This window comes from Rissa tridactyla, chromosome 1 (assembly GCF_028500815.1).
Source record: "Rissa tridactyla isolate bRisTri1 chromosome 1, bRisTri1.patW.cur.20221130, whole genome shotgun sequence".
NCBI classification, from domain to species: domain Eukaryota; kingdom Metazoa; phylum Chordata; class Aves; order Charadriiformes; family Laridae; genus Rissa; species Rissa tridactyla.
Window position 1 is genome coordinate 17307050 of NC_071466.1, and position 12632 is coordinate 17319681.

Below are 12632 nucleotides of genomic sequence, written 5' to 3' on the forward strand. Positions count from 1 at the left end.
CCATACTCATCCATCACGCCTGGGAGATGGGCTGGATTCTTCTGGAGGCAGGTTAGATCCCACCCCTCTCAATTATGGCCTCATTGGTTCAAACGCTTCCAAGCAGATGAGCATTTGTGATGGTTCACGGCTCTGGAGTGTACTGCAATGCCCATTTCTGCCAAGGCGGAACTTCTCACACGTCGTTATAAACATTGGTAACAGCTACAGTAATTGGAGAGAAATGGTCACTTCTGCTATATGACTCACCTGGGATACCCATCTACCTTAACACAGGTCTCTGACCATTTCTATCCACTGAATATAAAGTCTAGATGAGCTCAGATGCAGAAGTCTTCATGGCTGACATCTAAAATCAGATGAACCTGTGGATCTCACTTCTAAAACCAGTAGGATTCATTGGCTTGGCTTAGCTTGGCAGTGCTCCAAAATAGGGTGAAATACAGCAGATTTTAAGCTGGAATATCTGAATCTGTATGTGAAACCTTGTAGCTCTTACTCAGGAGCTGTTACTGTAAATCTTGAGTACCTTAAACTTACATTGCCAGTGAAGTACTACTCCCTAATATCCAGAGTCCTCCATGATGTATAAGGTTTTTCCCAATAGCTAGGCATGATTTGGTTTCATCCAGAATAGTGAGAGAAACCCCTGGGCAAAGCTTTGTTGATTTGGCGATTTTCTTACTGCATTTTCTTCTGTTCAGAATTTTTTAAGCCCTCCTGTATATTTTAGTGAAATATGTTTGTATGAACAGAGAGCAGAATGTCTAACAGATGACAGATTATACTCACCGTGCCTCATAATTCAAGATTAAGAAATATTAAGGGGAAAAAAAATTATAAAAACCAATATATCTTCATTGTAGGTCTGGTTTAGGTGTGTGCTGCAGAAACTGAATTGTTGAGCTCAAAAAATTAAGAAGATTTAAAGAAACAACTAAGCAAGACTATCTTGGTGTTCTAATAATTCACAAAAAACTCTGGAAAGTTCTGTGAAACTTTTTTTTTTGTACTAGTGTTGCTAAGAAATTACCATATTTGTCTTGCTATTGTCTTCCAAGAAAGAGCAGCCAAAGGTTCCCAGTGAAGTCACAACGTGTTCATACAATGCATCACAAAGGTATTTTCAGCCTGGTACATTTAATTTTTTTATCAGAATAATATATTTGGTATTGTGCTCATTTTAAATACTACATTGCTTGTCACATTACATTTGGCAATAACCTCTTCAAATATATTTAACAAATTGTTCCATGAGTAATAACTACATATAAAATATCTTCATTGAATTAAAAAAAATCCATATGTATTTTATTCATGAAATACAATATATACATTACGATCTTATAGTTTTAAGGTAAGTCAAAATTTGGGCTTAAACAAATTCACAGTGCCCATTTTACCTCTGTAATAAAAATCCGCTCCTGGATCTTAAAATCTGTTAACATATTTCCTTACATTGTGTTTACGGAGATCAAAGGTTTTACCATCATCTAGCACTAGACAGCAGATCCAAATTGTACACTACAATGACCAAAAATAAATACTTTTGATTACTGAGGGCAAACTTTGACTGTCCTTGTTGCCTCAAGTTCTGACCACGAGATTTTCTGAGGAGCTTGTCAAAGGTGGAAGATCTGCTTTGAGCTGTATGGTCTCTAACACGGTCATTTAACAGAGCTGTAGTAAGTGCTCACTGCTTCAGAAAACCAGGTACAAAATACTCACATGGGAATTCAAAACTCAAAATCAGCAGCCAGTCCTGGCCAAGGGAGATGGGCAGGAACCATCGAGGAGCTGAAAGGCAGTGAAGTTAGCTTCACGCTGCCTTCTAGCCCGAGATCACCCCAACTGCCTTTGTTTTCCACACAATGTCCGATACAGAAACCAGAGGGTTTCCGCCAAAGAGTGGCCAGCAGGTCACCTCAGAGCCGGCAGTACCCCCTGCCGATTACCGCAGGAAATACTGCAGGTCATGAGGTAATGCTTTGTCATGATCACAGGCGAGTTACGAAGTTGGCTATTCTGTAGCTCATAGTTTTTCAGGCCAGCACACTGCGGTTTGTAATACAGACTGCTCTACTCCTTTTGAAAACCTGACTTTCCTTCTCCTCCCTCAGAGGAAGAAGTCTGGAAAGTTCTAAACCCTGAGTTCATTATGCCCGAGGCCCACACGACAGGGATTGTCTCACATGCCCCGTTTGTGGCTAAACTAACGGGCCAAGCAGAAGGCCAAGCTGCTCCCCCAAACCATGACAAACACCCTTGTGGCAGGCCCACCTCCACAGCAGCTTCCATCGCTCTCCAGGCAGGACAAAGCCCACCGCCTCCACTTGTCTCCACGTGGTTTCAAAATCTGCTCTAATACCCTCTTTTTTTCCCTGAAAATACACAGTGATTTCATCAACAATTTTTTTAAAAAGGGCTATCAGTAAATTCAGATAGAAACTAATCTAAACCCATTAAAAAATAACCTCCAGCCTAAATGGGGGAGGTGGAAACATTCTGATACATTCCACAATAAGTAAGTTTCACAAAATTAATTTAAAAGCAATTACTGACAAGCCACCTTCAGCCTTGTTTCCTAAACATACAAGGCTTTTACGGGTGAGTTACACGTGTTGATGTTCCTGTTACAGTTTTTCACAGCCCTTTCACTGATTTCAACCAAGCTTAAAGAGGAACAGAGATCCCCCCTGTAATATATGCTTCTAACAGCCCCAGAACTGGTGATTGTCATAAGAGAGAAACCCAAATTACTCTATTAAGTGAGGGAAAAATCAGATGGAATTTCTCCTGTAGCTACCTGGCGAGACAGAAACCAGCTGACGGGAAGGTACCTACCAGCTGGCCATCACACAACTATCATCCAGCCGTGGCATGGGCTACCTCTCGTCCAGCTAAACAGAAGACACGGGAGACATACTGCAGAAAGCAGGGTGGGAAGCGTTGGAGGCTTCTGCTGCTGCTGCTGACACGGAGGGAAGATTCTTCATGGAAGGAGTCCCAGGGAATACAGCACAGGAGCTGAGCTTTCTCCAGTGGGAAAAAGGACAAGGGATGCCAATCCACAGATGAGATTTCATGAACTTTTGGAACAATGTGTTTTCATTTGCTAAGGATAGATCTGAACCAAATTCAGCAATTTAAACAAGTTTAGCTGTGGGGAAACACAGTCCCCAATGCATGCCATTCTTAGAATTCAGAGAGAAGGTTTGCACCTAACATTTTACTGTCTTCCACCTTAAATAAAGGTGTCACCAGCTTTACATTCAAACCCTTGCCCTGCAGTTTGTAGGTTTTAGTTCAAGACATAAAAGCTGGAGAACTTGGGAATTCTGGAACGGATCAGAACTTCAGGGATTAATTATTTTGCATTAAATATGTTTTCTTCAGGCCTCAGCAATAGCTTTTCAATAAACTTGGTGAAAAATACTTCTTTCTTAATGCACTAACTCCCATTGGAATCTAAGTATCTTTCAGGAAAATTCAGTAGTGACAGGGATAAGTGGGGAAAGAGAAAAACACAGAGAGTATAACACAGTGCTCCGAGTATTGTGCTGTCTACCTCTTCTGCACATTTTTAAGAAAGGCAACTAGCTTTTCTTTTTTTTTTTTTTTTTTTGCTAGTTGGGAGTGCTTGAAAAATTAAATGGCTTTTGATATAAATATGTAAAAGCCTGGAATTTTCCTCTTTTGCTTCCCTAAAATATATGTTAAGAATGTCTACAAAAGGAAATTTGCAAAAATAACCAGTTAATGTAGGAAAAGTTTAGATTTATGGTTTTAATCTTTCATGACTGGGCTTGTCAAGATTCCACTGGAATTCTAAAAGAGGTAAATTGAATATTAAAATGATCTAAAATTAACTCTTCTTCAGCAGGTAAAGAATAAATAAGTATCTTTACTCAAGTGGTATTTCCTCTCTACCATAGAGGACACAGAGGATTTGCCATTTTGGTTTTTCAATAAAGTATTGGAATGATTTAATTTCTGAATCTGTTGTACAAATGTGAGCTAGAGTTGAGAAAAACAGAAATATGGCTTTAAGTGAATTGTTAACGTTCTTTTTCATTCCTTAAATATTTAGGTTATCTCTTGCTTTCTTCTTCTTTACAGTCAATTGACAGTTTTTCCCCAAGTTTCCTTATAAGTTCTGCCAGATCTTCAGAATTCTGAGATTTTTCCTCAAGGAGTTCATACCGGAGACTTGAGATATCCTGTTTAATTTCCTTCAGTTCACCTGGAAGAGACATTAGAAGAAAACACTATTAAAAAACAAAGGAAAAAACCAGCATACCCAAATATCTCACAGTTACCATGGGATTCCTCTGGATTTCTTTGTTGAAGCAGAAAAAGTTCTATGGCCCGTTGGTGAACGGTGGCCTATGGATAGGATTATGAAGATGCAGTTCAGGAAACAAACAAATCTGAAGGCAAAAGTGTGAGAGATCACATCAGTTCACAAAACCCAGACGATCTGTTAGATGGAAGACAGATCACGCGGACTGAGGGTGCCCGAGTCCTCCTGGCCAGCAACAAGGCCTCTCACTCTCCATAAGAGAGAGGTCCTCTCCTCCTCCTGCTGCACTAAGTGTCTTTCAAGCATCAGAGGGGTGCAAACAGAAGACAACATTTCCGTGAAGTGCATTCACCATCTGTTTCCAGCTACTAAGCCACACCAAAGAAAAGGCTGAAGTATGTGTATCACCATGGATGCATCTCCCACATGAGGGAGCGTTCCTACCGGAGTGGCCCAAACCAGCCACTGCATTAAATGCAGCCCCCTACGGGAAACACACGGGCATTACTCGAAGTGGCAACATTTCTCACAAGGTGTCAGATCAGTGACAGTTTCAGACGGGAGAGCAGAGACAGAAAGCCACATCTGTGGCTCTATGATCTCTTCCTTAACTTCAGTTTCATGTTATTTTTACATCTTGCACCTGTAAACATGTCAAGTGGATTAAGTATTTTGGAAACATTTTTCAAGTGGCATAGGTAACCAATTTAATTAGTTTGTTTTGATTCTCTGATTAGATATAAACATACAATTCATCAACATACTCACCTTCATTGACTTCATCACTTTCCTTATCTATCTGAGCTTTCAGTACATATCTTTTAATGAGACGCTTCATTATTTTCTGCAGAGAAGAAAGAAGAAAAAAAAAAAGAGTTTTCTTAGTTGGACTTTCTAGTATTGCTATGACATTTCAACATATGAGCTCTGTTATCTTCTGTTGCATTCAGACATTTCAGTGTAGGACTGGCCAGGTTAAAGGAATATAATGTAAAAATCTCTGCTTTCATCTGCAGTAGACATTTAGACTTTATGATTCTGCACATATATGTACATGAAAGTTAGAAAACACATCTTATGAATGTTATCATTCATGAAGCTTAATCTACTGCTGGAGTCTACGAGAATGATTAAACTTGCAACTTTGATCTCCAGGTAGGTGAAACCATCTAGCCTTTATTGCTACCAGAAGACAATAATGACCCTGATTAGCAACTCTAATTGCTAAACCCTTTTACGAGCAGTTTATTTTACTCTATTTTTATAGATAAGTTATCTTTTCCCAACGTAAGGCTTAGAGAAAATGGGACCCATGTTCTAAGAGTCATTTAAGCACCTTGCTGGGACTCATCTAACCAAATACAGAGAGTTTCTGATGTAAATATACGTATCTGTGGCAGTCACCTTTAACTCCCTCTGTGGAGACAAAAAGCAAATCTGAGAGAATAGTTCAGCTCAGACTGTTAAAATTGATCAAATAAACCACACCATTAGAATGACTACCCTCTCCGCTAAAAATAAGGGGAACCTAGGCCAGCAAATTTAGATGCAAATTTTACTTCTCCAGGAAAAATGAATTCTGCTCCTGATTCTCCCATTATTTCAAATTACTTGAATAAGAGCAAGGTATCTAATTACCTTTGAAGATCTATCTTTGGCTTTAATACTTTCATATGGTGTAACCCATGACAACATAATACTTTTTGTTATTCACTTCAAGATAGAAAATATGCATAGATTTATGTGTCTGCTTTTGTCTCCACAGTAATAGACCTGATGAGAGGTGGTTGTGAGGTGAATCGTCCCAGATCAGCGGTTCCAGAACATCACCACAGTCATGCTTGCAAGGTCAGCAGCTGTACTGTTTATTCTAAGAATCCGAGAATGTTTCAGATACAAAGCCACACATCCTCATGCTTATGGGATAAAGTTGTAATCTTAATATATATCACTGTACCATAATGAAATTGGCTGTGAAAAAGTCAGGGAGTTTTTGGAATAGACTTGTACAGACACCGCATGATGGAGAGTGGAGCAGAGCCAGCCTGCCCAAGGGGAAAAAACTTTTTTCTGTCTTATGATTAAGAAAGGTTTACTGAATTCCACACTGTTTTCTATACCTTTTTGCATTCAGATGATCTTGTTCTACCACCCAAGCAGCTCTTGCCTGTTCCCTTCCACCTGGTTTGTAGTATTACAGGAAAGAAAGGAGCAATCTCTGTACCAGAATAGCTGGGCTTTATGTGGACTATGCTGGGTCTCTTTACGCTTAACCGCAAAAAGGCTCATTCCAGTTGTTTAGGAGGCAATGAATAAACAGAGTGTATCGACAGCATAAAGGCCGAAAGATATCTGCAGTGCTTGAGGTATTTGAATATACAGGTGTGTCACAACAAGCTAAACTGTTTCAGCAGATGGAATGGGAAGATTTTGCGTTTCTTTTTGCTTTTCTTAATTTGAATTGTGCAGTTGAGGACTCAACCTGTCTCTAAAATGTAAAACATTTTTCAAGCGCTTTAAAATATTGCACTACAAGGGCAGTATTTAAGAGGAGACAAAACCACCCTCAGATTGTACTGCAAATACCTAAATCATTGCGTTCATTTCCGACATATACAAGGTCTGTGGATTTATGCTTAATTCATGCTGTTTAACCTAAATTCAAAACTGTCCTCATGCTGTCAGTCTGATCTGCCAGTTCTACTACTTCTTGATTTTGTTTAAAAATAAACCATTTCTTACCTGGTATTGCCTTGGAGGATTGTTTAAACTGTTTAAATGGATTTCATCTGAGCTTCTTATACTTGATTGCTTCCTTTGACCAAGCTGAAATGGAAACATTATTTATAGTACAAAATAAACAGAAGAACAATATGGTTAAATTACCTCATGTATACATGGTACAACAGAACACTAACTGTTAAACTCGATTTGGGGATTATTAAATTACTGTGGTAAAGTCCTCATACCTGTGCAGAATTTCATCATAAGAGTTGAAACAAGCCCTTTCACACTGTGATGAGTGAGAACTGGGAGGTTTTCTCCCTTTACTCTGCCTCTCACCTGCTCCTAACGTCCGCTCTGGTGAGACCCCACCCGGAGTACTGCATCCAGCTCGGGAGCCCTGAGCACAGGAAAGACATGGACCTGTTGGAATGGGTCCAGAGGAGGGCCACAAAAATGATCTGAAGAATGGAACACCTCTCCTATGGAGACAGGCTGAGAGAGTTGGAGTCAGTCAGCCTGGACAAGAGAAGGCTCTGGGGAGACCTTATAGCGGCCTTCCAGAACTTAAAGGGGGCCTACAGGAAAGATGGGGAGGGACTCTTTATCAGGGAGCGTAGTGATAGGATGAGGGGTAATGGTTTTAAACTAAAAGAGGGTAGATTTAGACTAAGTATAAGGAAGAAAATTTTTTAAAACTGAGGGTGGTGAAACTCTGGTTTCCCACAGAGATGGTAGATGCACCATCCCTGGAAACATTCAAGGTCAGGTAGGACGAGGCTCTGAGCAACCTGATCTAGTTGAAGATGTCCCTGCTCGCTGCAGGGGGGTTGGACTAAATGCCCTTTAAAGGTCCCTTCCAACGCAAACAATTCAATGCTTCTATGCCCAAGGGACCAGAGCAGAGCAGCCATGTCCCCACAGGCTTTCCCTTGCTCCTCAGGCGCATGGGAGGGGGATCCACGTCAGGACAAAGGGAACACTAGTGCAGCACAGCTTTGCAGGCAATGGATGAGGGAGAGTCAGGGCAGGGTGTGGTAGAAGCCAAGGAGGAAGGAGAGGTGGCAGCATTACCCCTTTTCTTTCTTTCACAGCATTTGCATGCAACTAACGTGACCTCCACTACAACAAAACACGAGGACTTTGCTTCTCCCCTCACTTGCACTAATGGCTGAACGTCATTGGTTATGCAGTTCATGCCAGGGACCACAAAATTACCAGCTGACATTTTTGAGTAGCATCTTCTTTACTATATGTGCTGAAAGGAAAGGACATCACTTCCCGATAAAACATCGGGGATGCAATTTGCAGGCTTCATTACCGATTTACATCTTCAAGAAGGACTAAAGCATCACAAAATGGTGAACTGAGATTCAAGCTGAATGACTAGGCTGCAGTAAGAGTGAATAGCAGCTGCCAAAATGAATGATATTACCTTAGAATCATAGAATCATACAACGTGTTGGGTAGGAAGGGACCTTTAAAGGTCATCTAGTCCAACACCCCTGCAGTAAGCAGGGACATCTTCAACTAGATCAGGTTGCTCAGAGCCTCATCAAGCCTGGCCTTGAATGTCTCCAGGGATGGGGCCTCCACCACCTCTCTGGGCAACCTGTTCCAGTGTCTCACCACCCTCATTTGTAAAGAACTTCTTCCTAATGTCTAATCTAAACCTTCCCTGCTCTAGTTTAAAACCATTGCCCCTCGTCCTATTGCTACATGCCCTTGCAAACAGCCCCTCCCCAGCCTTCTTACAGGACCCCTTCCGGTACTGAAGGCTGCTATAAGGTCTCCCTGGAGCCTTCTCTTCTCCAGGCTGAACAGTCCCAACTCTCTCAGGCTGTCTTCATAGGAGAGGTCCTCCAGCCCTCAGATCATCTTCGTGGCCCTCCTCTGGACCTGCTCCAACAGGTCCATGTCCTTCAAGATTGACAAAATTTAGATTGACAAGATTTAGACTGCCAATGGGGCCAGCTCGATGAGGAGTACTACAAGAAATTAAAAAAAAAAGTGAAATATAAATCACGATTGATCTGGATGAGGAATAAGTGGGACTGCCACTGAAAAGTCAGTTCTCTGTAATTATACGTGGTCCAACAGTATTTTTACTATTTTAAAGCATGGGGCTATCATTGCAGTGTCTCAGATCCTGTGGGATCGTGTTGTACTTCCAGTGAGGTTCTCTGTGTCTTTACGCATCGAGCACCTGCAGATAAGCAAACTGGGGCCCTCTGGAGCCTGGTAAGTAATATGTGGGATATACTGGGATGTACTTTGATGGGGAGGAAAGCAGGGGAGGGGTTAGATGCTTATGCAGCTGTACAGGCATGTCACACATCAAGAGACCCTCAACACAATGCCTGATGTTAATGAAGGCTAAAGCCCTCAGCTGAAGCCATTTCTCCTGCAGCTGAAATCACTGTAACCTCTTGAGGTATAACAGGAACTTCTCATGGTTGAACCCTGATAATAATCCTCTTACTTACCAGTTTACATATAATCTACAAATGCATTTAATTTTATTATGTATTTTATTATGTATTTTAAGTGTAATCTGTCACGCTGGTTACCAGTTTGAAGTTTATGTTACATTGGTTCACTTCAAATGGTAATGCAATGCTTAACTAAAACTTGATTTCCACTTGAAATAGCAAAACCGGTAACATGTAGTGAAATCAGTTAAGTGAGACACTGCAAACTTGTAAAACCAGACATACTGTAACATCTTCATTTTAACTTTGACCCATCAGCACTCTGCATTTTTTTGAACAGAATAATGTACTTTTAATTAAATGCAAACTGCACCTTGAAAGTTGGCAGGTAAATCAGGAGTATGTAACTTCATTAAATCTGCTTACGTGTGACAGTAACAGGACAGAACATCTCTTCTATGTTACTGAATGACCACTTGGTGGCAGAGATTGCCAAGATTTCATTGTAACTCCATTTTCGCACAAAATCCGTAAACTCTCTTTAAGCTTCACACCTATATTTTTTTCCTCTTCCAAAAATTACTGCTAGAGTAAACTCAGCCTGTCATACTAATGACTCAGCCTGTCATAATAATGAGTTCATATTTTTAATTTAATAACTATTGAAAATCCATTGGAGGTACAAAAAAAAAAAAAGGAAATTCAAATAAAATAATGATATAAACCCTAAAAAAAGAAACTCTCCCCCAGGAGTGTTGTGTGAAAGAAGACATGTAGCATACATGGACCGTTGCTCTCAGAAAAAAAATCTTTTTTAAACTCGCTTCACATTTCGTCGTTCTCTAGTATTACTTACAATTCAATGCAATCAAAATAGTACTGTAATTACCCTAGCTGTTCTGTGTAGCACTTTGTTAACATCTTAAATCCCTGTTTTCGGAAGCAGCTGATGGAATTCCAGAAGCGTTCGATCCCACGAAATGACTCGGTTAGCGCTCCCAGAACCAGAGGTCACTTGTGAAAATTTTAGAAACACTGTTTTATACTAGGAAAGTAAAATTTAACGTATTTTTTGTTGTCTGAGTGAGGGTTTAAAGCTATTTCAATAATTAGTTGTTCCTTACTTCTTTTCTGAAGGGTCATGTTTTAAGAAAATGGCTCATATAGGTTATCTGCCAGTATTGGTTTTAAGTTCAGGAAGATGAACAAGTTCTGTGACTCTTAAACCATAAACTTTCTCCTTCACCAGGCAATTTTTCAATTTAGAATAAACTCCAAGTAGGTTTCTTTAAACCTCTCCTTTTTCTTTTCATTTATTTCTCCCCTTTTTTGGTTTGAGTTTCTTGTTCACTTGATATTTAAAACACCAATTCTAGCCCGAAACAGAAGAAATCTGCAGGTTTTAATCAACAGCCTGAAAGAAAACATCTTCACAGCTTTATTATTATATGTAGATACGTCTTAAGAGATTAGTTGCTGGTGTGCCACACTTTGAACACAGCTATGTAAATCACTCGCCATTTAGCATTGCCAGCACCTGGCTGTTTTCTGCCAACAGCAATGAGGGCAGAGCTGGCTTGAGGGGCAGAATTTCCCCCCTTTCCATCTTAATTCTTGTCCTTACACTCACCCTGGTGCTGCTGACGATTTTGCACTGAGAAGATGCAGGAGAAAGACCCACAGGCTGGGTCAGAATCAGTAAACTCAAGCGTGTGTTAACGTTTCTGGGTACGGCAATGCAATGTCTTCAATCAGTAAACTTTTAATGTCCTCCCAAGTAGGACTTGCACAGGAGCAACTGGCTCTCTCCCTAGGCACAGTCTGGCAACTGGGACGGTCTGGGGACAACAGCTTGCAGCAGCCCTACTTCAGAAGGAAAACTACTTGAATTCCTCTGTTGGTCTTGGTGCCCAGATAAGCTCCCTGTCACATTTAGTTTACTAGCACAGCCACCAAGTCTTGGGTCTGGTCTTGCCAAATCTTATTTTGCACAGCTCACTGCGTTTATGGTCGCTCCTTACACAAGCGGCTCCTCGCTCCGCAGACACGGCAGCACCAACCTGCTCAGCACAGGATGAGTCCGAAGTCAAAACCCAAAAAAGCCCGAGAATGCCTTTGAGAAGATGCCATAAAACAGCCTCAACAATAACGAATCATCAACGGGGATCAAAATGTGACACAAAAACATTTTAGTGACATTTTAGAAGTGTGAAGGATGGCAGCATCTGATAGATTCAGATAAAGTCAGCTCCACAGTATGTGGTGGTCCAAAAGGTAAGTAAAAATGTAATCATCTGGCAGTATCAGTCACCCTGCTGGAAAAGCTGAGGAATGAACAGATGTGACTCCGCTGCTTCACATTTTTCAACGTAAAAGCTTTTTTTTTTTTTTAATTTGATTTGCAGTTTTATAGCTTCTTTGGCTAGGGAGTAAGCACATTTCATTTAGCATTAGTTATACTAGAATCTGCAGTGAGTAGAAAGCATTAATATTTGAAGACTAAAAGTTAATTCAGAGTTAGGAAAAAATGTGATGAACCATGGCTGCATCCTCACAGCTGTCTTTCAGAGGGACTGCTGTAAAAGCAGACACAGCTGTTAATGTTTTATCTAGAATTGGTAATTATTACAATTTGCACCTTTCTAGCCATCTGAATTGCTAGGTTTGAATATAATTTTGGAAAGGAATTCTAAAAATTCAGCTTCTTTCCTTAGGGTGCAAGAATGGGATTTTTAAGAGTAACTGTTTCATGGGAATATAAATTTCATTTTAAAAAGTCATTAAAAATAAGCTTCTAACTTACTTAGATGCTTTTCAAATTCACAAAGGAAGGGAATTAGAAAAACAAAAATCCTTTGATTTGTTGTTTCTCACCATCGCTGAATTTGAAGTTTATTTGTATCTCCTTAAAGTCACGCTTTTTCAGGGATGACCTGATCACTCATGGAATTTGTGAAACCAATTTGCATCAAGAAGCTCTTAAACACGTTAGGATTAGATTTCCCAAACAAAATGACGTGAGATCCATGAAATGCTGGAAAAATTGCAGCACACAGGAGGCTTCCGAAGTTAATAACAAACTTGACTTTGTTGACAGTGTTTGTAATGTCTGTGTTTGTTTTTATAAACTGTTAGGAACTCGACCAGCGGCAGAGGCTTGTCAGACACACAGT

At 40.3% G+C, this 12632-nt stretch overlaps 1 protein-coding gene across 1 annotated transcript in view; it reads right to left on the reverse strand.

The window, feature by feature from the left end:
- Positions 1-1139: 1139 nt before the first annotated feature.
- Positions 1140-12632, reverse strand: part of TRPC6 (transient receptor potential cation channel subfamily C member 6) — a 104799-nt gene continuing 93306 nt past the window's right edge. Inside the window, exons 10-12 of the mRNA XM_054187774.1 lie at positions 7046-7129; positions 5072-5147; positions 1140-4243 (exon numbers count right to left, since the gene is read on the reverse strand). Of these exons, the coding sequence (XP_054043749.1) occupies positions 4092-4243; positions 5072-5147; positions 7046-7129 (312 nt within the window). The 3' untranslated portion in view covers positions 1140-4091. The remainder of the gene's footprint in view (positions 4244-5071; positions 5148-7045; positions 7130-12632) is intronic.